This window comes from Dermochelys coriacea, chromosome 17 (genome assembly GCF_009764565.3).
Source record: "Dermochelys coriacea isolate rDerCor1 chromosome 17, rDerCor1.pri.v4, whole genome shotgun sequence".
Taxonomy (NCBI): Eukaryota; Metazoa; Chordata; order Testudines; family Dermochelyidae; genus Dermochelys; species Dermochelys coriacea.
The window spans coordinates 17,072,228-17,098,516 of NC_050084.1; the positions used below are offsets into that span (position 1 = coordinate 17,072,228).

The following is a 26,289-nucleotide window of genomic DNA, read 5'->3' on the forward strand; positions in this document are numbered from 1 at the left end:
CCCTCCCATCTTGCTCCTAGGAGATTTCTCTCCCGCTCAGACCCCACAAATGCTAAAGAAATACTGGACAGTGGGTTTTGTGACAGCAGCCTGTGTAATGGATGGTCAAGAAAGCACCTTGAGACAGAAGCCATGGGCAGCTCTAACACAGAGACCTTTGCAATCCTATTCTCCGTATACACATACACAGAGCTGGCCTATTTTATATTTGATAGACACAAAGAAGGCTGCCTACAACGTACACACAATCCCCCTGTTCTGGAATTGAGGAAGCAGAATGCCCTTTAGTAGTTCAATCTCCTGTTTTCCGTTTTACTACTCTGGTCATTCTCTGAAAGGGAACCCCTGCACCTCAAGGCACTGTCTCCTCAGCTTCTCTCTTTTACTCCAGGACGTTTTGCTACAGCTCGTTCCCCACTACAGGCACATCCTCCTTTCACCTGTCCACAGTCACAGTGTGGACAAAGCCTTCAGCTATGTCTAGATTAGAAAATAGACCTATTTTCCTCATCTAGACAAGGCCTTAGAGAGAAAAAGAAACCACAATCACAAGGTGCCTCTGGCTCATGGAGTCCAACGGGCTAATTCATTCACAACAGAATCTGGCCATCGTCGGTTAGGGTACAATGAGGACTAAAAATACACAAAGTCAAGCCAATCAGGCACCAAATACTCACCCGATAGGAGAGTGTGCCTCAGTGTTATAAAACCACTCAGCCTACCCACAGGCTATCTAACCCTGCCAGCCCTTGTGTTCACTTGCAACAGAATCTGAAATTCTATGAGGAGACATCACATTCTTCCTGTGAAAAACCAACCGGCCAGCCAACCACCCTCCTTTTTCATTCTTTTTTTTTTTGCTAAAAACAAACATCAGAACAGGTCCTCAGCAATGGGGGGACGGGCCATCTAATGCGCTGCCTTTGAGGGCTTTATGGTCCCTTCAGAGAGGGGAGAAGCTCTTCTTTGAAATTAGCTGTGAAAACGCATGGTGAGAGTTGAAAGTGAGCCAAGCTCCAATTCAGAAAGAGGCAGCTACCCATGGCCAACGTTTCCAAGGGCAAAATTACAGTGTGTGGGAATTATAGATCTGCAGACAAACCAGCAATCTGTGAGGAATTCAAGTCACCAGGAGAAACAAATTAGGACCACAATGATAACAGAATTAGACACAGTCTTCTTTTAACCTCATCTCTATTTTTAAGATTTTTTTTTTTTAAAAGGGATTCTGTTTTTGTTTATTTCTTGTTGCGCTGTTAAAGGTTCCATGAAATTGGGTAGAGAACTACTATTCTGAACTATCCTTCCCCATAATTTGTTCTCAATATTTGGCGGTGTGAAATTATCCCCATGTGTGCAATTTAAAATAGTGACAGCCAAAGTCCGGAGTCATGCTGCAAGGAGAAAACTCTGCGTGTTCAAGTAACCTTATATGGCTTCTGTCAACATGCCAGCTAGGAGAGGGATGGAATTTGCAGAGACTCTTTTGCCTTCTTAAGGATTTTCCCCTGAGGAGGACAGAAAGGGACATGACTAGAGCTAGAACCCCTGTGTTTCTCTCAACTAAAGCCTGATGGACTGCACTAAAGACACTACTTACGTCCGCACTAAAGCTTCCTTGCAACTATTCTTGTTAATACCGGTAATCAATGGAACAGTTCACGTGAGCAGCACAGAAACTGAAACCTGGACCATCGAGAGCAGAGGCTCATTTGCTAAATGCAATGTTGGGAAATACTGGGCTTCCCCAGCAGATGTGCAAAATCCCTTGTGCGGAGGTCAAGTGGGGTGCCCTCATGTGCCAGTTCTATCACTCAAAGTGGTTATATACGCATCGGGTCCCTCAAGCACCAACTACCGCATATATCCTCTACTGATGTTGATTTGGACACTGGCTGGGTATTTTTCTAGTGTCTGAACAAGGCTTTCTGTAAGTTAATTTAGTGATGGTGAAGGTGATATTTTGGCAGTAGAAGAAAACAAAGTTCTTAATTTATCCACAAAGAAATACAGCAAGAGCGGTAGCAGGACAAGCTTCCCCTACACTGCTCCATCAGCATGCCTCAATTCTGACCAGCCAAGACAGCCTTCCAAGTTTGAAGAGTATGTCAACCTCCCTGACTCATTGAATTTTTGGCCCCTCTGAGCAGCCTGCCAAGGCTCAAATGAGAAAATGCCACCCAAAACAAAGACCCAAAATATGGGGCACAAAACAATCATTCATGCAGGAAACTTAAAGTACCATGGGATTTGTCTCGTTGCCCGTATAACCTCATTTTCACAATGTTTTGGGGCTGATGTAAATAATTTTCAATAATAGAAGTGAGAAGACACCAAATCTGCAAGAACATAAGGAACTTTGAGATTAAAATGAAAGAAATCCCTTGCAATGAGGGACATTTGAAAAGTAGGTCTCCAAGACCAATGAGTTTACCAATTAGTACCAACTGCAGCAGCAGTTTCAGCTTTCCTTAATGAATTCAAGGCCTAGGTGAAATGAGTTTGGTGGTCTCTGTCTATAAGGTCATCAGATACTACAGTGATGAGCGTGGTATAAGAACCAATATAGAACAGAACACAGCAGCACTGGATGCTACCACCCTGGGACTGGACTGAACTAACAATCTATAGTGTTTCATCTCCTACTGCCAATCCCTCGAGCCAACTGGTCCCCTTGCACAATTATCCAACTCTTCCACTCCTGGCGGGATGGACCTTTCTTTAGATACAGATCTAATATAAACCATGTAATGTTGCCCTCCGCAGCTCTCAGCACTTTCACTGGCAACATTCCTCAGCCAGAAATCAGACAAAATATCCTTAATGTTTGTGGACCAAAACAAACATCACACCAGTAGGAGACCTGAAAGAAAAAACATACGTGCCTCAAATGAGGCAGAGAGAAGAGAAACAGGGAGAACACTACCAGTGGGGGCTGCTGGCATATAAGACCACATCAGTAGCAGGCACAAATGATGAAATCTATATGTAATTTCTAGTGGGCCAACTTCCGAACAGGGAACTCAACCCTTTTCCACTGGGGCTTGGGCCATTGTTTACTTTAATTACACAGCTGCCCGATTTAAAACATTTTTAAAAAGCAAGTGCCCTATAAGCACCCACTCACATGCAGCTTCACGATCATCAGCAGGGATTCTGAGCAACAGTCACAGCGAAATTACAAGGGGCATCACATGGCTGACATGGCACAATAATTTGCTAGGCAAAAAACGACTTGCTGTCCGCTCAGCAAACCACATGCTGCACAGCAAATTCAGCGGCACAGAGGCGTTCCCACTTTTAAAGAGAAACTGGTCTTTTGTTTTAAAAAACGAAAACACAACAAGGAGATTCCGCAGTCCCCTCTCCACCCATATCCCATCTAATCCTTAAGACATGCAGGCTCAAAATGACCATCATGAATTACTGAAAGCCTGGATCCTGAGGATGTTGCTACAACAGAGAGGAAGTGCTGCATTTCCTCTTATTAGTGTTATGTCCTTTAATCATCCTACTAAGGATCCTGCATACACTTACATGTGTGTCTAGTATTACCCACGTGTGTACAGTTTTGTATGCGCATAACTGTTTACAGCATCAGGACCTTAGACATGGTCTTAGCACCTTCACTGGCAATGTCCTGTTTTGCTGAAGATCTACATAGGACCATCTAACCTGTCCAGAGTGTCCCCACCCTGCAGGCACTAAATCTCATGGCAAACTGGGATGGATTATTTGGGATACTAATACATATACAGAAGTACCTGCCCAAATATACATATGCAGAAGTTCCACCCAAGATGACACCATCCAGCATTAAACCCAGGAATATCATTAAGGAAGAAAATTGTTGTTGCTAAGTAGGTTAGGCACATTTTTTAAACTACTTTAAAATTGTCAAGACATTCCCCCATCCAAGTCTAAATTATATATTCGAAATTATATATATTAATATCTAAAGTATATAATTATAAGTAATGGATATAATTATAATATATTTTAAAACCACCACACTTTCACAAAGGTATTTTTTTAAAATAGAAACACTTTCTGCATGATTACAACACAACTTGTAGGTCTGCTGCCTCAAAGCTGGACAGCTCACAGAGGGAACTAGAGTCAACACATTCTAATTCCAGGACAGGAAGCTGCAAATGTATTACAGGGAATATCATTCACAATGAGGATGACAAACAAGGAAGTAAATACACTAGGGTCTTAATGCAGGGAAAACATTTCGACATTCCTCCCACAAAATGTGGCAAAACTGTGTTGCTATGAAACAAGTCAGTATAGAAACAATTTGTTATAGCGAAGCTCATACAAACAATGGAAAGTTTTGGTTTTTTTTTTTTAAATATACAGAGCATTTGACAAGTGTCCCTGTAAATAAGAATTCCTGGCCAAAATGGTGATTAACAAAATTAACAGTTAAATTATCTTAGTCCAGTCCCTAGTGAGCTGATGTCTAGATCACAATTGTTGCTACTTGGTACTTTTGGCAGGCTCTGCCCAGAGACCAGAAATTGAAGGGCCATGGAGACTGAACTCTTCTCATTGCTAGGCTTTGTCTACACTCACCTGTTTTACCCACCATTGCTATCACTGGTGCCGCTAGAGTTAACACTGGTGTAAATGGTCTCTCCAGCTCAGGGGTGGAACACACAAAGGAGAGCAGGAATAAAGAAGCTTGTAGCTCCATTGCACATGCCATGCATATTCAATGACCAAACAGAAGACCCAATCTCCAGGACATTCGGTCCACCACTTTGTAAGCTTTAAATGAACAATTTCATCATTATGTATGGGAAAAATAAATATTTTATAATGATCTATCAACTGTAACAAGGAAGTTTAATTAATCAGATACATCAGGATTTAGTGGATGCCCTTGTGGTCCAAGAAACCTTTATCTACAGACTCATACAGTCCTCATCAGAGTATTATCTGAGCCCCTGGGTTCTAATCTTGGCGCTACCCCACATTTGCTGTGGGCAAGTAAATGGGGATAGCAGCTCACAGGGATGTAAGAAATGATTAGTTGACATTGGCACCATACTCTGACAATATAAAGCAAAGCACTATGTGAAAGTGCTAAGTATTAACGATGAAGAGTCAGTTTTAAATTGTAAAGGAAAATTTGAAAAAGTAAAGAAATTCACTGTAAAATAAAAGCTGCTGCCTCTCCTTTTCCCCAGGCTGTTATCCATATCCCTAGCTATAGACATAATATCTCAAAGCTGCAGTTTAAGAGCCAGTTATTTAATTAGCTTAATCATGATTAGTAAAAACATTAAGATATGAACAGTTGCCAAATGAGGGCCTCATTCAGCAAAGTATTTACACGTTTAACTTTCAGCATGCGAGTCAACCCCTCCTTGTTTAGCAAAGCACTTAAGCATATGCTTAAGTGCTTTACTCACTCAGGGCCTGAGAGACTAAGCAGTCCTTGCAAGGACTCAGTGGAAGCATAGGTAGGCTTTCATCGGGAATAAGCACCCAGAAGTATGGTTGTTTGCACTGCATTGGGTGCAAAACCCTTTCAATCCACATGTGATATCGACAAAGACATGAAGATTTACTCTTTGGCCAAGGAAGACTCCCCACATCTCTAGTATGCCCAGTTCCCATGAGCTCAGAGCTTGGTTTATCAAGTCATTGAATTAAATGAAAAAGATTCCTCTTGACTGCAAGAGCCTGATCCAAAGCTTGTTGAAGAACAGTACTCCAGATCCCAGAACTGGTCACCATCCCTACGACCATGAGCCAACCGCTAGAGCTGGGGTTCTCAAACTGAGGGTCAGGACCCCTCAGGGGGTCATGAGCTGTCAGCCTCCACCCCAAACCCTGCTTTGCCTGCAGCATTTATAATGGTTTTTAAATATATAAAAAGTGTTTTTAATTTATAAGGAAGGGTCATACTCAGAGGCTTGCTGTATGAAAGGGGTCACCAGTACAGAAGTTTGAGAACCACTGTGCTAGAGGAGATTCACCTAGGCCAAGTTCCAGCCTGCTAAGGAATAAAATGTGTGAATTAAAAGCCTCGAAAAATACCGGTCTTATGATGGAAATGGCGCATGACCCTGAACTATAGTGGTGCTACTAAGGCACAGCTATAATGAAATAGGCAAGAAAAGTAATCTCATTTATTTTATTGCTTTTTCATTTCTGCTGTACAGTTCAAAGCAATCCACAGAGCTAGCAGTCTACAGTACTCTAAGTGCTAGGGAACTGTTACAAATGTCTCATGAATATCCGGTGCCTGAATAAATACAAAAATTTAAATTAAATTAAGAGAGACGGTAGATGAATTGTAGGTACCCATACTCAAAATGCCAACTACTCCACACAAGCGTGGGGGATATTAATATATTATGTTGGTGCAAGTGCATGTTTTATTTTACTAGTCCCAGATCATGCAGTCCTTACTACTATGCCATGTACCCTTCAGTCTGAGTTTGGCTTCAGAATGGGAATTATTGTCACTCTGACAAGTCTGATTGATGATTTGGAAATTCCTTCCTGGTGGGACTGTAACTATTTATGGACCTTGTATACAGATGCAGATGCAAATATTACAGTTTGGCTTCTCTTATACAAGAGGATCACAGTAATTCTCTGTCTTGCGATAACACTTTTATTTTTCTGACTTTAAGCCTGATAAACAGCACGGCAGAAAGTTGATTAGCAAAAGCCCAAAATGTGCTGCATGCTAGCAAGAGTATCCAAAATAAAGAGCTTGCAATGAGCAATTTAGGATTTCCTTTACCATGTGAAAGGAGAGGCAAGGTAAAGGAGTGATTTGAATATGTTTCTACCTCTGAGTTTAAAACAATGATATTGTCAAACATTTCTCATTACTAGAATATAACCTGTGTTTATACACTCTGAGAAACAGCATCCACTTAAGGGGTGTGTTTTGTGCATCAGGGAAATCAAGGTATTATGGTAACAGATACAAAGCCTAAACATAGTGGGCCCAATTCCCCTCCCATTCAGACCAATTTTTATATTGGAGTTGCCTTCAATGTTATTTTTAATTTACAGCAGTTAGAATAAAATCAGAGCCAATTTATTTTGGACAAAAATCATTTCACATTGAAAATATAAGACATTTCAGAAGTTAAGATTTGCAATGTGAAAATGGCTATTTTGTTTAAAAACCTTGTGGAGCAAGAATTCAGTCAAAAAAGAAAAACTAAACATGAGATTTTAGTATGACAACATTTTTGTTGACTCTTACACTATTCACTATGACCCCAATTCAGCAACACGCTTAACTTTATGCACCTGGTAGACCCACTGAAGTCAAAGGGACTATTCACATGCTTAAAATTAAGTGCAAGCTTAAGTGTTTTGCTGAAATAGGCTCATGGCCGATATTTAGATGCAACAATTTCTCTCATTGTCTTCAATCTTACGATCTTGCAATAACACATTCTTTCCGCTTTCCCATCCTGCAACCATGGAAATCTGACAGAGAGACCAAGGATGGAATAATCAGGAAACTTGTTGTTCAGTTCTCAGTGGAACACAGTTCTAATCTGAACACTATAGCTGAGGGCCACAAGTAGCATCTGAGAGCTAACTCTGTGGACGTCTGTTCTTGCACACATATATAAGATTATCCTGAATGTTAGTCAGCAGTTTTGGCTGCTAGGAAAAAAAATCAAGAATATTTATAAATGCATTAAAATTAGTGTAGCTGTGGCAGTATTAGAATTTTAATAGCCTAAAAGTAAAGGGGGAGAGGGGGAATGCATCAAAGAGCTTTAGGGGTTTTATGTTGTATTAGAAAAGACAAAGCAAACATTTTTCCATTAAACTGTAGAAAGAAATATTTCCACAGCTAGCACTGTTAATAGCATTGCAATGCCATGCGAATTATTTGTTTAGCACTGGCAACGTGCTAGGAACTGAACAGGGTACAACAGGGTACAACATACAGTCCCGGCCCCGAAGAGCTTAAAATAGAGCTAGCTAACAGCATCCCTTGCCTGATGGTTCTTACAAATACCTGTTCAACTGATGGAGACTAAAGAACTACAGGACTCGGTCAACCCATGTAAGACCACGCTATCCAACTCATTATCAAGGCTGGCAGGCCTCAGATGCAGCTTTTCAAACCTAAGCACCGTCAACACAACACCCAAACACAACTCAGATCAGTGCTTAGGGATGTAAAAAGGGGGGTTTTGTACCGTATGGAGATTTCATGTTTGGGCACTGGATGTCCTGGAATAGCACTGATGTTTTGAAATTAGATGCCTTACTCAAGAAATACGAACAAAGACCTCCTGGCCAGCTGCTAGTTCCCTGTGCAACTGTCAACATTAGAGCACTACCTTCGCCGTGGTGAACCCAAAGCAAGGGTGTACACAAACAAATTCAGAGACAGCCCAACTCATTCCTGCAGCTCTGGAACAAATGGTGAAATAGACTGGTAAAAATTAAAGAAGGATTAAAAACCCATTCTGAATGATGATGGGCAAAATCCTCCTTTCAGATCCACATGCAAGTACTCTGTCTCATCAGCCCACTTTCCCTATTACAGCAATGGCAGAAAGGGAGAGCCTGGAATGCCCAGCTGGATACGAGAGGAGAGTTAACTTTAAATGGTACTGGACTGAACTCTGCAGACCTCACCCAGGCAAAACTCCTGTGGACTTCAGTGAGAGTTTTATCTGAGTGGGGTCTCCATGGTTTCACAGGTTCTTACTTTTTGCACAAGTCACTAAGTATAGTAACTGGTGCTCACATAATCAATAGTTATTGGCAACCATTTACTTATAATAGGGATAACAAGAAGAACAGCAAGGCTAAGAAAAGTAAGTCGTTAACTGTGTTCTTTTAATTACCTGATTAGCAGAAGCCTGAACAAAGAGCAAAACAGATTATAGCAGTTTTGGTTTAATGCAGCCTTTAAAAAAAATCATCATCACATGCCAAAGCTAAAAGGATTATCATTCCAGCATGTGGTTCTCTCGCTCTGTTGGCCAGCTCTGAGCTGCTACTGCAGCTATTCTCCCTATAGCTTGCCCTCATCTTTTCCCTCTGCTGTTCTGTTCGGTCACTACAGTCACTAGCCTCCTCCAATAGAAATGCAAAGACTGTGGGAAAGAATAGTGTTCGCCAACAATCAGAGGCCAGTGCACGGGGACTTTAGAAGGCACAATTTAGCTCTCTTCCGGTTTACAGCTGGATTTGGACTCAAATTTGTCTTCTTCTCTTCCTGTTTTTTTCTTCTTTTATATTTAAAATTGCTTTGTGAATTTAGTGATGGTAGAAGTTGCCAGATTAAGAGCCTTGAAGAAGGATGATTGAAGCTAATCCAAAACCCCCACATCAGATACAACATACGCAGCAGCAGCCATTCAATGTATCTAAGGTACTACCACTGTCCTCAAGACTGTAGTATCTGAGCGCTTCACAATCTTGAATGAAATTATCCTCTACACCCTGTGAGGCAGTGCAGTACTAGTATCCCCATTTTACAGAGGGGAACAGAGGCACAGAGAGTAAGTGACTTGCCTAGGGTCACCCAGGATGTCTGTAGCAGAGCAGGAATTGAGCCCGAGTCTCCCACAGCCCAAACTAGAGTTCTAACCACTGGACCATTCTTCCTTTCACGAGCTTCTCAGCATCATCCTGCCAACATGCTCACTGCTGCCTTGGAGTGACCACCTCTATAGAGGATGAGGGTAGTTTGGATTCTCAGCTGAGGACTAGTAACGAGAGTTCCCAGCAGCGCCAAATGTGGTGATGGCTTTCGTGACATGAACAGCTGAGCACCAAGACATGGAATGAGAGGACCAGCTCATAGGCAATCATGCAACCATCAGATGGAAACTTTCAATCACTCCAGACCAGGGCTGGTGACCAAAGAGGTAAAAAATTCTATATCCCATTAGTCATCCAATCTCCATCAGATTTTCACTTTCCTAACAATTGTGCTGCTGTAAAAACCGGAAGCATAGAAATGGGTGTCCCCCTTCCTCTCAGAGCAACTTCACTGAAATAGCCAGGTTGCACTAGATGTAGTTAGATCTCTCACCATGAATGGTCCTAGTGTAGATATTCAAATATCTCCATTGCTGATAATGATATTTTCAAATGAAACATTACAATTCAGACTAAAAGTTTTTTAAAAACATCTTCCAGTGATCATCATTACATGTATGTATACATCACATTAGAAACCCACTGGAAAAAACAAATTTGCCAAGATATTTTAAACCAGGATATTTATATAGCATGGATATATCATTTAGAGTCATATATGATGAACAGACCCAGTCTTTGGAAAGTTAAGGTAGTACAGACTCATAATGCAACATTCCCAAACAAGTCTGAGGGATTTTTTTTTTTAAACTTGTACTACATTCTCATTTGTACCTTTGTAACAGAGAGTCATATGATACTGTTTTAGGCTCACTAGACTCCCAGCATGCTGCATAAAAGCATTAGACCAACACTGGATAACAAACCTCTCTAAATCACAAGTTGCTCAGCAATATGACAAAACCGTTTCTAAAGATCTGAAGCAAGATCTATGACCTTTCATAAGAGGGGAGAGACACCAGATTTTAACAAATGTCTACTGAACTCAGCAGACTGGTAAGCTACCTGGTAAGCAATATAGTTACCTTTGATGTGCAGCCTATATGCAGTAATAAGAAATAAATGTATAATAAAGAAAACACAAGTTGTCTGATGGAGTTTAACCCAGTTCAACTCAGCACTCCCCTAAGGTATGGTTATAAAGTTCCTATACTCTTGATCCTGAACACCTTTTCCACATGGCTTCCAGTACTGATGAACATAAGCACAGAGATTGTGTGTGCCTGATTATAATATCAAAGTATTATAGGAACAAGATATCAAGAATTTACCAGAATCTAACAGCCTTGTTACAAAAGGCTTTAGTCATTAACTACAATAAAGTACATACTTTAATTCGTTGGGGGGAAAGAAGCTAACTGACCAATGAGCAGATTGTAAAATGTATGACAGTTAAAAAGACTGACTATAATAACAAAGATACAATTAGTATCTGGAACACACAATTCATAGAGAAGAAAAATGCTTCCACAAAGCCTAATGTGACTTCACATTAAGTGTAAAATGCTCTAGGCCAAATCCTGCCAATTCACACAAAAGCTGGTGCAACAGAATGTAGCTGGATATGCCAGAAGCTGGAAATGGGCGACAGGGGATGGATCACTTGGTGATAATCTGTTCTGTTCATTCCCTCTGGGGCACCTGGCACTGGCCACTGTTGGAAGACAGGATACTGGGCTAGATGGACCTTTGGTTTGACCCAGTCTAGTCGTTCTTATAAAGTCCACCCTGTGTAAGAAATACCCTTCCATTGCAGGACAGGATGCCACTTCACAACACGAGTCTTTGTGCTGCAGAATGCTTCTTATTGCTCTTTTCTGCAGTAGCAATATAGGTGTCACTGCTGCTGGCATGCACTTAATTGTACAGTGCTTCCTGAATTTTGATTCAGTCGCACCCATTACCCAATCATACCACTCCCCTTGTGGTCCTGTTGCACATTCCTGCCATGCTTTCTGGCTGTATCTCATGAGCACCATGGTATGGTTGGGTAACAAGTTATGCACACTGCTATATGAACAAAGATCTGTGTGGCTATTTGCACCTTATTCTTTCCAGCACACAGTTCCTTCCACAGCCAAACCTATGTTACAATAATGTTGAGTTTAGCTCAACAAAATGTGAAAAATAAAGCTCTAAAGCTGCCAATCTATGCTTTTGTCACTCATACTATAAGCATTGAGCACAGTCTCATTGCAGGGATATTCCAATCAGGGATTAAATGGTTTATTTTTAATATTACATCTATTAGTTTGTTAACTATATAAAGCTCTTTGGGATCCTTCAGAATGAAATGCACTATGTACAAAGTAAGATACTACAGAAAACATGAATAGGTGACAAAGACAGATTGGCCTTTTTAATTTTTAAAAGTCCTTGCATTTGAGAATTAATGTTGAACCTTTCCAATCTTGTTAGCACAGATTGTACTGTCCAGAAGTAAACTTGACTTTTACATTTCAGTGGCAGTGTATACATATGTTTTTAACTAGTGTCAAGAGTGGAGTTGGCAGCTATATGTTGTAGTGAAAAGTCACATCTCTTCAGGATTATATAAATGATTAACACAAAAATGTGGTCAGACTTTACAACAGAAAATGATATAAAAAAATGAACTAGCAAACCTAAACCTATGGCTCACTCTGTGTCACAGAAGTATGCAATCTTCAAAGGATGTTGACCGCAAGAGTCAGAACTAGGATTCTAGTCCAGCCTCTATCACAAACTAGGTGTATCACACCTTGGGCAAACCACTTAATCTCTCTTGAACTCAGTTTCCCCATCTGTAATGGAGACAATGACAGTGACCTACTTCAGAGGGGTGTTGGGAGGCTCAATAAACATTTTAAAACATTATCCTTAAATGAAAGGTACTACAGAAATGCAAACTACTACTGTTTAATTAGGAGGAGGAGGAGGAAAGAGATGACAATCATGATGAAGTGAGGCTACTGTCATCATCATCAATGGGAACAACAAAAGCTCAATTGTGACATAATGTCAGAGCTGCATTCCAAGACTCTGAAGATAAATTTGTTAGTCTCTAAGGTGCCACAAGTACTCCTTTTCTTTTTGCGAATACAGACTAACACGGCTGCTACTCTGAAACCTGAAGATAATAGGACTTCCCCAAAACTTTACTAAAGAAGAGGATAAGGTCAGGCATCACCAAGACCTTTGGCATGCGGCTCTGCAACGATGTCAGACTCACAGGTGATCTTTAATGGCTTCAGATTACTAGTCTCTCTCTCATTTCCTCATGATTTCCCTTCCTTATAGCTGAAACACCAACAGATCTTTTAAAAGAATAGAATTCTACAACTTGCAAAGTCATTGGATCAGCTGTAAGCTAGGTTTTTTGTATGCTTCATGCAATCTTAGGACAGAATTACAGAAAGTGATTTCCCTTAAAATCAGTATTGTTCAGTACAGTGGTAATCAAGTTTTTCCATATTAGGAACCATCCCAGGAAACCCTATACATCTATCTGAGACCTTCTATACCTCCCCTTCTATTTATCACTATGGAAAGGGTAGGTGGCTGCGATCTTCAGACACATTTGTTACCCCCAGGTTTAGAACCCCTGGTTTTGTGTGTGTTTGTGTGTGTGTATAGAATGTTATAGAAGATCCATCACCACCTGTACACTAGTTTCCTTTAAAGTTTTGGGATAAACTTTCTTAAACAGCAGGAAAAAAAACCCACTCCACAGCAGTTGTCCAGATCCACCTCACTAGTGTACCACTAATTCCCATGGACTTCAAAAGGAGTTTTGAGTGTCCAAGGTTTGCAACATTGCGTCCTAATCTGTGGTTTACTGGATAGAGCACTGAACTAGGACCCATGACACTTGGGTTCTATTCCTGGCTCTGCTACTGACCTGCTGGATGACCCTTAGCATATCACTTCACCTCTATACCTCATTTTCCCATCTGTAAAATGGGAATAATGATACTGACCTCCTTTGTAAAGAGCTTTGAGACCTACTCACATAAAGCACTATTTAAGAGCTAGGTATTGCTACTTCTGGCCACATGAAAGACCTGCAAGAGTTTGCAAGGTACATGGAAACACATGCTATCTTGACTCATTTCACTGGTATGATGAAACCAAAACTAACCAAGAAGAAACTGAGTGTGTGACTCAACATCCCCCTCAAAAACTGCAAGAATACCGAAGAACTCAACTCAATATACTCAGTCTGAAGGTGCCTAAGCAGAACAGTATAAACACAAGGAAATAAAAAGAACAAATTTTTGTTTGAGTCTATCGCAGCAATGAGGAGCAAGAAGTGCTAGGGATGGAGAGTTTTTTCTCTCTAGCTTAAAACCTCCTTGCATTGATGGAATTCACGTTCTTTAATTTCTATGTGGTCAATTAGAAGTAATTGAAGAATATTTGGGGATTCACATTGTAAATAGACTCTACATTACTTTTTTATGGTATAAATACATATTTGCAAAACTTTAAAAGATGTGTATTAGTGACCAGATAGCTTGTAAGTGTGTAATAATCTAAGAGCAAATATGGGGTCCTCCTTCAAAGCCAAAGATTTTACATTATTCTTTCTAGGTCAAAAGAAGAATAATCTGAGCCAGAAACTAATTCCAGTCTGACATCAACACTATGGCCTAAAATAAGTCGCAGCTTCTGACTCAGTTTCCCCTTCTATAATGGGCATGCTTGACTCTCTCTTCATTGTATTGCAATAATTAAGGTATAAAAAGTGCTTTGAAGATTTAAAAAGCTACAAGCACTAATTATTACCTGGCTTGAGAGACAAACTGGATTTTTGACCTACTAACTGGATGCATACACAAATATTTGTCACACTATTATGCAGTGTGTACCAGAGGTCTAAAATACTAACTTGTAGGATTTTTTATAAAATAACTTTATGGAAAGTAGTTTTTGAAGTCAGTAGACATACCATTTTTACTACCTCAGCTGTTTTATCGGATTGAATTAAAATATTTCATGTTCTGAATTAGCAACTTGCAAAATGTCATTGTGAAAAACAAATATCAAGTTAGAATACACCAGAAGAGCAGGGAAACTTTTTGCATTTTTGCATCTTAAAAAAAAACTCCAAAACTCACGTAAGCAAAATCTGGCTCTTAAGCTAAAATGTTTATGTCAAGTACAAGCCAACAGCTAAATTTTACATCCAAGTTAACACTCAGCCCCTTCAAAACTAGGGTCTCTGCTGGAAATGATGAAAACCTTAGAGTCAGGCCTGGTGCTATTATACAGTAGTCAGCTTGCATTTACACTCTCTGTTTGGACAGACATTTCCTGGGCTTCCCACAAATGAAGATACTCAATTTCTCCCTGTCAGAGGATCCCTTCCCTTTTTTCCTGCTGCCAGAAAAATCAGATTCTATGTCTCTTTACTGGAGCTACTGTAACAAATGGGTGAATATAATAATTAGCCCCCTCCCTTCTTTTTTTTTTTCTCCCCCCAGATCTACCTAGGGAAAACTGGTTTCCTGCACAATAAGCAAAACCCTCAAAAATGTCTAGTGCTTTTCAGCCACCACTTCTGTCTCAGAGGGATTTCCATTTTCTGTACACAAAAATTACAGGAAATCACAGTGACAGAAGATTAACCTGATAACCTGATCCTGCAACATACTGAAGACAATCAATGTCTTGGAGGATTGGGATCTTAATTGTCACATAGAAGGGAATCTCTTTTTAAAAAATGAGGTGGCATAACAACTAACACACACAGTTAAATTTGAATTAATCTTGGGTCCAAACTACAACATATTTTCCCAGTCCCCTCCACACTTGCACTGTTTTAAGAAAGTCTAAACAAACACAAAGATTTTTTTTTTAGTACTGTATATCCTGTTGGTTTTTAGTCATTATGAATGAGTGTATATATAGATGTTTTTACATGCAAAAACCCTATTTATGATTCTGAAGATAGGATTATCAATATGGAAGACATTAAAATAAATATTCTAAAAGGTGTGCCAATTTAATACCAACAGGCCTACTACATACCTAATTACACAGAGTTCAATAAGCATTTTCCTCCCTGCTGTTACTGCCTGACAAGAATAAATGAAGAGTCCCTCTAGGTGCTATACAGTGAACATATTTGTTCCTAAACCAAGCTTCACAGTAGTACTGATTGCTTGGGCAGAAGCTGCAGACTGCCTTCCACGCAATACAGCATGTAAAATGTATCTGTGAGGGAGCGCACAATTTTGAAATGTTTGTCATCCCAGGGAAATACAGGCTTTACAAAATGCACTGCTGTTGTATCACTGCTTCTGCACGTCATTCCGTTACAAGCAAGCAAAATCCTAAGCCGTTCTGTTGTGTCACCTATTAGGGAATTCTGCAGACAATTATTCTCTGCTCATAAAGAATCCTCTTCGGTTAAAAAGAGAAGGATGGCCTTTCCCTCCTCTTCCCCCCATGAAATTTCAGGTTTTCAATGACCCATCAAAAACAAAGCAAAGGTGATTTGCTTCTGTGTGGGTTTTCCAAAGAAACAGGCAAATGCATTTCCAAGCCCCACATTTCAAAGTGCATTTTATCTGTCCGACAGCAGCTGCACCTGTCACCCAGGGCATTTTATGTTATTCATGACTTTGTCAGCGTTTCCCCCCCATCAATCCATGGTTTTACACACTTTGTGTGCATTGTCAGGACTGTGTAGCCAACAGCTTTCTTTAATGATTGAACATGTATGCTATCACTAAACTAAAGGAAAGAGTAATTTTTAGTTTCTACAGATAAGTGCAATTAAGATAGCACAGAGGATAAGAGAGAATCAGCACAACAGGAGCTAATTACAACATATGTACCAGCTTTCACCTAGTGCTAAATTATTATAACTGAGCCCTCATGAAATTGGGATTTATTTGTTGATCAGACTATTTGTCTTCTCATCTGTATTGGGAGAGATGAACCTCTGTGTCACTGCTTATGCATACCCTGCCTACTAATGGATAGAGAGTTTTGTATAGAAGACAACTGTATTATAAGCATTTTCTTTCTATCCACGAGACAAGGAGAAGATTCCTGGTTTGCATCCTACTAGAATGGATTCCCTCCCTTTGAAAAACATGCTTCCGCTCCTGCATCTCCTGTGTCCCCAAGCATCACACATTTCCAATACAAAAGGCTCCTTGCTTCCAGGTGCTCTCACAACCCATCCCTCTCCCTGGTGGGAAGGATGGTCACGAACCAGATCTCCTGGGAGTTTATCCTTTTGGATATTGCCATATAGCCCCAGCGCGGCATCTCCGGGAGCCGGGCTCACAGCATGCGGTGGGTGCGGGGCGGGCGGCAGGCAGAACCGCTGGAGAGAGGGAGGAAAGGGGGGGGACAAATGAACAGAGACATGGAAAAGCAGCGAGGTGAATGAAAGGGGCGGAGGGCGAGGCTGGGAACCCAGAGGGAGAGAGAACGAGGAATGGGGCGGGGGGAAGGGGAAGGACCAGGGCAAACGAGGGACGAAGCCAGCCGGGCGGCGAGCTGGGGGTCCCTGCCCCTTACCTGCCACCGTGTACCTGTCCAGGTAGTTGAGCACGTTGCCCACGCTGAGGATGCCGGCGGCCGCGACCCGGGCCCTGCCCAGGCTGGGGGGCTTGTGGCGGGGGGCCGGGCGCTCGGGGCTCTTGCCCGCGGGCGGCGGGTTCATCCTGCCCGACAGGGTCTGCACCTCGCCCTCGGCGCTCCGGCCGCAGCAGCCCCGCTCGCCCTCCTCCTCCTCCTCCTCCTCGCCGGCTCGGAGCCGCCCGCTGCAGCCCGGGCTGCCGGCCGCGGAGCCGCCGCTCTCCAGGCACATCATGGGCTGCGGGCGGCAGGCGGGCAGGGAGGAGCCCGCTCGCTCCGCAGCGCGGCCGGGCAGAGACGCCAGCGGGGCAGGCTCAGCGCCGCATCCCGCAGCCGGCTCGGCGGCAGCAGCGGCAGCCTCCTGCCTGCGGGACCGGCCGCCGCCAGCCTCTGACAACGGGGCGGCCCCGCAGCCCAGGCTCCGCCCCCGCCCCCGCCTGCCGCAGCGCGCCCCGCACCCGGGCTCCCCGCGCGGCCCCCCGAGACGGGACCCGCGGCCCCCGCGCCCCGCCCGGCTCCTCCGAGACGGGACCCGCGTCTCCCGCGCCCTGCCCGGCTCCCCCGAGACGGGACCCGCGGCCCCCGCGCCCCGCCCGGCTCCCCCGAGACCCGCGTCCCCCGCGCCCCGCCCGGCTCCTCCGAGACCCGCCCGGCTCCCCCGAAGACGGGACCCGCGTCCCCCGCGCCCCGCCCGGCTCCTCCGAAGACGGGACCCGCCTCCCCAGCGCCCCGCCCGGCTCTCCCGAGAGGCGACCCGCGTCCCCAGCGCCCTACACCCTGCCTGGCTCCACCGAGAGGCGACCCATGTACCCTGTGCCCCGCACCCTGCCTAGCTCCCCCGTACCCCACCTGGCTCCCCCACGGGGGGACCTACATCCCCAGCACCCTGCCTGGCTCCCCCAAGGGGAAATGCATCCCCTGCGCCCACCACAAGCAATCTCCCGCAGGTAGGCACCCAGGGAACCCATCCTCCTATAGCGCACTGGGGAGCCCCAGTTCCTACCCTGGAGAGGGCCTCCACTGCCACCCAGCACTCGCCAGACAGTACCTCACCCACTCTAGCCCCCCCAGGAGCCCCATGCTCCCCCTCCCTTTTCACTGCCCTGCCATACAGAGCCGAGGATCCCCCAACTGCACAGCCCAGAAAGGGGCCCTTCCACCCAAGGCCCACCACGCTGCTCAGAAGGGATCCTTCTCCCCCCAGCCCCCCATGCACCCCTGGGGCTGGCCTTTCATGTCAGTGTGCAGACCTCCCCCCCGAGGCACAGGGCTCCCTGCAGACACCGAGGTTGGGTGGCCATGCACACAGAAGCACAGAGCTTCGTTGCACTGGTCTACAGGGTTAACTGCGTGGAAGTCACTGCCTGTTCATAGGGGCTTAAGACCATTCTGAGATTAGAGAGGCCAACAGTTTCAGATCCTTGAAGGGGATTCAGATGCTCTCAAGGGAGGCATGTTGTGCATTATTAGGTCCAGGTTTACTGCCTGGAGACTAAGGCAGGGAGGGCCCCATTGACTCAGGCCCTGTACCTTCTGTCATTATTTTACACCCTTATACAGCAGGTGTAAAACACTACCAAATCACAGATAGCATGTTACAGCCTTTTGGCTAAAAGCACAGGTTCTTAGCACAAGGGAATGGTGATCCTACAAGCATCACACAGATTCCTGAACCTGACTGATGCCCACTGACTGCAGAAGGGTTCATCTTGAGCACAGGAGGCTACACACAGAGCTCTCATTGCTGGATTAGGGCCTAAGGTCACACACAAAGTCATGGCAGGGCTAGAAATGGAATGGCAGTCCTAACTCCCTGCTCTAGCCCCAGACAACACTCCCACCCCACAGAAGGTGGTTTTGGAACAATTCCGCATAAGCATCTGAAAACTGCTCAAATATTCCACCTGCTGAAAATCAACAACCAACATTTTACCCACATTCTCCCCCAAAGAGTCACCTCTGCACTAAGAACAAGCAAGAGAAAATTCGTCTCAAAAAGTAAAGAGGTAGAAGTGTTCAGAATGGAAGTTCATGTACACATAGCACAGTGCTGAACACAAACAGCTACCGGAATACACGACAGCGGATGAGCTACCATGGAGCTGCCAAAGAGAAGTGGGTTTCCAATCAAGAGCCTTCTTACCCACACTGAACTTGCTACAACATGAGGGTGAGAATCATCATATTCAGGACACACTTGAAATTAATGTATTTATAAATCATCAGCCATGCCCTAAGCAAACTGGGGCAGAGGGTGCTACTCTGGGAAGAGCACAGGAGCAGCGTTTGCATTAATATGTACAGCTTTGTCACACCCATTCCCTGAGAGCTGGAACTAGAATAAGCAGCAGCTAAGCTGTGCTCACCCCAGGGTTGGGCTAAATCTGTACTCTGATGAGACTCAAAGAATTTAAGGTCAGAAGAGACCATCATGAACATCTAGTCTGCACATTGCAGGCCACAGAACCTCACCTACCCATGACTGCAATAGACACTCCAAAGGAAACCGCAGGTGCTGCAGAAGATGGACCGCATAACAGACAGCACTTTTCCATCCGAGTCAGTGTTTGAATCAGTTCCTCTTGGGTGACACGCTTAAGACACAAACAAACAGAATATGACTGGCCACTAGGGGATCTTTAAAAAGATGCCATGGGTGGTAAGGGTTAGCCCCAGTCTCCTACTCAAATTCCAATAGAGCTAATTATGTACCACTTAAATTGCTTTTGTAGGTTCAACTTGATGCCATGTTTTTTCTTCATTTCCTGTTCCAAATAGTTGGGCTGTCTGGTATTAAATAGCTACCCATATTTTATCCAGTAAGTGCCTGCAATCTAACAATGGAGGAAGTGATTGAGCGTGTAATAGAGAAGTTATTTGTAGTATAGTAGAGTTTATAGGCAGTAATTCAGATCAGGGTCCCACTGTGCTAGATGCTGTACATACATGTAGCAGAGACAGTGCCTCCCCTGAAAAGCTTACACTGTAGTCTGTAGAGATACACAAAGGGTGTGAGGAGAAGCAGAGGAACAGAGAGGTGTGAAGTGACTTGCCTGATTAACCTCTAGTCCTGGGTCTTACTCCAGAACCCTATCCACTATAAGCAGGCTCTCTCTCACTTGGAAAGAGCTTTAGGGTACATCTATGCTGTGATTAAAAACCCGCAGCACAGCTGCGGCTGCTTGGGTCAGCTGACTTGGGCTCACAGGTCTCAGGCTGCAGGGCTATAAAATTGCAGTGTAGACATTCAGGCTCACACTGGAGCCTGAGCCTGAATGTCTACACTGCTATTTTATTGTCCTTGTGAGAGACGCAATAAACCAAGGCTTCAATGTGTCCACACATTCCAGATCTGAAAACAGCAATCTGTTCTACCCCCTCTACTCCCCCTTTTGTCCAGATTTCTATCATTTGGAATCAGCCCATATTAAACTAAAATACTAACAAAGATAGTTAAAAAAAAAAGATAACATGACAAAAGGTCTCACAATATATTCAGTATCAAAATTAATGTTTCAATTAATCTCCTAATAAGTGAGACAGAAACCTGCACAAATGCTACAATCTGTTTTCTCTGCATCTATTCAGACAATATCTCCTTGCTAAAGTTCACAAACATATAGGAAAAATAAGTTCACATACATATAAAAAATCTTTTTACTAACAAAATGTATAGATGTGTGTGTAGAGAATATAGCAATTGTTCACATATTAGTAAATATAAAAATGTATACAATTTAAGTGTGGCAATTGTGAAGATGTCATTATTAGTAAAAAAAAAATAGCAGTCTTGTTGCATAGCTAGTGTTTTCTAGTATCTAGGACAGTACTTATTACAAGCTAGACTATTCTAACCCTATGGAGTTAGGATATTAATTGTATAATGAATCTAGAAGTTATTTAAAATTAGAATCAAATTGGGAATAATTTCTTCTTGCATTTGGAAGTGGAACGGAATAAAACTCTCCTCAAATTGAAGTTAAAAGTAAGAAGAAAACATAATAAAGCTTCCAGAAGATAATTACTGAGTTAAAACAATATGAGAAAACTTTATCCTGGTGTTAAATGATTCAAGAACAAGAAAAAGAAAATGAGCCAAAAGACTTTTTAAAAAAATCTGTTAGTGTATATTTTAACTAACCATGCTAAAGAAAAAATTAAGAATTCCAAGGAAAGGCTGGAAACTCTTGGAAAGGAACTTTGTGTAAAGCTTGAATGCCTCCTACTGGATGGGCAAGAAACTTGCCATGACACTTTGACCTGTCCAGTTAATGAATGACCACTTTTCCAAAAGAAAGGAGCCAATAAAAATGACTAAATATGTCCTTTTGAGGTAGGCCAAGCCCCAATCAAATGGGGAGATAATACATTAAAAGGATTGCCAAGCCCAAAACCTTTGTCCAGCAAAACCTACATTCAACAGATCAGTGCTTGATCCAAAGGAGCTGGTCCATTCCACGAAATAAGTGTTTAATTTTCCCTAAGAGAGTGATTTTCTTTGACTAAGAGTCCTTTATGGAGCATTTTTGGGAAAGAGATGTCTTTCTGAAGACTGAAGCCTAAGCCCCACCATGAAAAACAAAAACTGCACACTGAACAGAAGGAAGAGTAAGAGATTCCACCTGCTTAAAGATACAGAATTATTTAGGAAATCAATGCTTATTGCTATAATTCCACAGGGAATTTCTGTGCTTTAAAGAACATCAGAATTTGGCCGTGGAGTGCAGAATTATTATTTTCTCAGAACACTGAACTCATTAGAGTTCAAACCTATTCCATTAAACCAGACTCTTGGGCTTACAGGAACTCTGAACTTGAAAATACCAGTCATAAACTTAATTTTCATAGATACTATTAAAATATCCTGTTTCCAACTAAGCAAAATTTTAAAAATTATACTAGAAACAAGAAAACGGAGTCTTATAGTGGCTCTAAAGATTGGGGAAAAATCTCCTAAAATATAACTGAACTAAGTTATATAATTTAAATCTAACAACATTTTCACTTTAGAGACTAACAAATTTATTAGAGCATAAGCTTTCGTGAGCTACAGCTCACTTCATCGGAGCTGTAGCTCACGAAAGCTTATGCTCTAATAAATTTGTTAGTCTCTAAGGTGCCACAAGTACTCCTTTTCTTTTTGCGAATACAGACTAACACGGCTGCTACTCTGAAACATTTTCACTAAAACTGATTTGTTGCTAATTTAAATTGCATGTCTTCACCTGTAACCTCCAGAGTTATTGTTCACACCTAGTGTGTAGTGCTAATATTACTTCGCTTGAATTACTAAATTATCTGGTTTAGAAAACCTTAACATCTTTGGTTTAATACATACATAACTAAATCTCAGATGTACTTATTATGTTATATGTTTGTGGAAATAAATTATTTGATGGTTCATTTTGTTTTGTTGTCTTGTTTCAACTCAATTCCTCACTTTAAAAGTGCTATTAACAACAAGCAGCTTTGTAAAATCACTGTTGTTCTTTGCCTTGTATTTTACACAGACCTTTGCAGTTGTACTGCCTTTGCATCTGTGAGTATGAATTACTTGCCAATGAGAAACAGCCTTGGATCTCTCTCCCTTGTAATACTACTCTGTGTGTGAGAGAGTAAAACAAGGGGTAGTGGGGCAGGGATGAACCCAGCTATTACCAAGCTACAGCTTCCACTAGAGGAGCTATACCTGCAGCTTTTGCTTAGATTTTTTCATGCATTACAGAAGCACCAAGAAGCCTCATCCAGGTCTGAACCAAGTTGTGCTGTACAAAGTCCTCTATTGCCACTGACAGTCCGTCCCCCAAAGAGCTTAGACACTGAGATGATACCAGATTCATATTATTGTCCTACATTTTACATTACTGCAATTACAAAATAATACACTGCACCGCAGTAGCACCTTTCCCCGAAGGATGTAAAAGTGCTTTGCAAACACCGGTAAAATCCTCACAACATTCACATCTCCCCCCTCTGCGCACATACGATCACACACTCCGCTACAGTAAGTATTGGGACCAACCTGGGGGATCTGCGCTGATTTCAGCCATTGGTAGATGAAGTCTGGACAAATGCTCAATGCAGGCAAGGCATTTTATGTCCATTTCACAGTAGGGTAAATTAGGGCACCAATAGATTATGTAACTCAATCCATAACACAAAAGCACCCTCTACACTACAGCTACTGCCACATGGCAGATCCTGTTACAACATGGTTATCCCCCACAGTTATTTAGCACAGGTATTATCAAAAAGACTAGAGGCCCCAGCTGAGATCAGGGCCTCCCTCATGGTAGGTGCTGTACAAACACATAGTAAGACAATGTCCCCCCGGAAACAGCCAGGTTACATTTTGTTGGGCATTAAGAGAGTCCCTAAAACATTCTAAAGTTTTGGACATAACTAGTGCGTTAGCACAGAGCAAGGACATGGTTAAAACAAGGTTAAGTCACAATGGATCCATGTTGTAACTGTGTCCCTGGACTCAGCTGAAGCTGTGACGGAGACAAGGATATACTGAATCAGGGGAAGTTTCAGAAGTAGGAACCAGGAGTCCTGGGTTCCACCCTGCTGCTTTCACCACTAGGCTACAGATCCTTAAATACCAGGTCAGACGCACAAGATAAGCTATGTTGCAGTGAAGAAGTTCATGCCTTAACAATATAAAAAGGCTTGGAAGGATTAGATTTATTCAGTAAATGTCGGTAAATGCCAATTTTACTGTATATGCACAAACCAACAAAAAAATTTTTTGTTGATGATAATCAAAATTTATAGAGAAGCAAAGAAAGAAAAATGCTGCTTGAGAATGCATTACAGTTGGATTTAAGGATATTTACTTTGTATATTTTGACATATGATGTTGTGATTTAACAGTGAATCTCAATGTCTACAGTCATTAAATAAATGTCTGACCCACCCCATCCTACTGTCTGGCATCCCTCCTCCATTATTTCCCACAACTGTGAAAATTTAAATAGATGAAAATAAAAGAAAGCTTAAACCCCATATTTTTGCACCACTGTGAAAATTTAAATAGATAAAAATTGAAAAAAGCATAAAAATAAACACTGATATTATCCATTGAAATTATAAAAAAACCCAACAAATTCTGCCAACCCAAAATACAAGCAGTTGCCTGGCTCCCCTAGGTAAGTGACTGTATATTTGTTTGTGCATATTGCAGTGAAATAATTTTTTATTCAGTTCCGATATGCATGGAATTCTGTGGCTGGTGCCAAGCAGAAATGAAAAAAGCTACAATCATATCAGGCTGCCGTCAGAACCACTGTGTCCAGAGGCAGTTGCTATAGCAGGCAAATAGCTCACCCATCCTTTGGAACTGTTAAGTGAATAGCCTTTGATGTTTGGGATGGCTTGTTGAATGTTGCAATCCATCGCCAGAAGCACTAACTTTCATTGCACTCAGAGGGATGTCAATGTTCCAAATAAAATGAGTTTTGTGGTCTCAGCTCAGCTCCCAATGTAGATTGTCATCTCATTACAGCACATTTTTGGCAAACCCTGCCCCACGTTCAAATGAATGAGCACTGACCTGAAATACTGCCTCTTCCCACTAGAGGCCTCAGACTGCATGAACAATGACATGGGCATTTGCTGTTAGAAAGCATATCTGCTCCTCAGAGCTGCCAAATAGTTGAGGTCTAATTAACTAACATTTAAGAATCCTGTGTGGAGCGGAAAGCTACAGAAATAGTATTGCCACACCACCCCAGCATTACAGGATGGGACTGCCAACCCCTCATGGCAATGGAGGAATCACAAAACAATATGGACAAACCCAGCAATTACCAACTTACAACTGGATTCTTGGCATCTCACTAAAGGACTTGAGACAGATGAGGAGATCCTTAAAAAACAGCATCAACAAAAGGCTTCCATTTTTCTTAGCACACAGGAAAGAAATGAGAATCATCGAGAAGAGAGAAGAAATTAGGTTACACAAAATGAAACAAGCCAAGGTGAGAATCCAGGGTTGATAAAAATATGAGTTTTTTTTTTAAATTTAAAAATCGGATTTTTGTTATTTAAATCAGATTTTTTTGATAAAATGCTTTTTGAGGAAAAGCCTATCTAAAAATAGTTTTAATTAAGATACCTTATAGCTCAAAGATAAAAGAACAGGAGTACTTGTGGCACCTTAGAGACTAACAAATTTATTAGATCATAAACTCATCATGGAATAGGGATTATAAATTCTAATTCTATAACAGGGGTAGGCAACCTATGGCCCACGTGCCAAATGTAGCACATGAGCTGATTTTCAGTGGCACTCACACTGCCCGGGTCCTGGCCACCTGTCGGGGGGGCTCTGCATTTTAACTTCATTTTAAATGAAGCTTCTTAGACATTTTAAAAACCTTATTTACTTTACATAGAATAGCTTAGTTATATATTATAGACTTATGGAAAAAGACCTTCTAAAAATGTTAAAATGTATTACTGGCACGCGAAACCTTAAATTAGAGTGAATAAATGAAGATTGGACACATCACTTCTGAAAGGTTGCCGACCGCTGTTCTATAGTATGAGACAATATATTCATGTAATGGTTAAGAAAAGTTTTGTAAATTAGTTCCAATAGTTCGTTGATTACGGACGCAATCTTATGGGGTTCCAGGGGCTTCCGTATAGTTATTTAGGTTAATCTTTCTATCTACCCAATGGGACTCAGTGCTCAGTCTAGAAGATGCCATCAGAGATGCTTAGTTTTGCAGTTCTCAAACTGTGGATTTGTGTCTCCAGAGGTAACATGCTTGTTAACAGCAAAAATGTTTTAAAATAAATAAATAATAGAGAGAGGTGAGAAACAACAAACCTCAACCCTATTGTCCCTCTGCAAATTGTGTGCACAGAGTCAATCCCTTACTTCTGTCTAAAAGTGCAACATTTCAAAAAGTTCAATGACTACAAGATTGCTGGGGGTGGAACAGATCTGGACAAGGAGAAAAAGTCTGGAGATAAATGTTTTTATCATTTAAAAACATTAACATTAACACCCTGGGAGGGAGTTTTCCTCCAGGGCAGATTGGAGAGGCCCTGGAGGTTTTTTTGCCTTCCTCTGTAGCA

The 26,289-nt window shown here is 42.1% G+C and overlaps 1 protein-coding gene across 2 annotated transcripts in view; it reads right to left on the minus strand.

The window, feature by feature from the left end:
* SPNS2 (sphingolipid transporter 2) overlaps window positions 1-17,576 on the minus strand; it is a 174,786-nt gene extending 157,210 nt beyond the window's left edge. For both annotated transcript variants that reach the window (XR_006276179.1, XM_038376274.2), the window contains exon 1: window positions 17,140-17,576. Coding sequence is in view for 1 of the 2 variants with exons in the window: in XM_038376274.2 (XP_038232202.1) it covers window positions 17,140-17,434 (295 nt within the window). In the remaining variant the exon portion in view is untranslated. The remainder of the gene's footprint in view (window positions 1-17,139) is intronic.
* Between the last annotated feature and the right edge of the window lie 8,713 nt (window positions 17,577-26,289).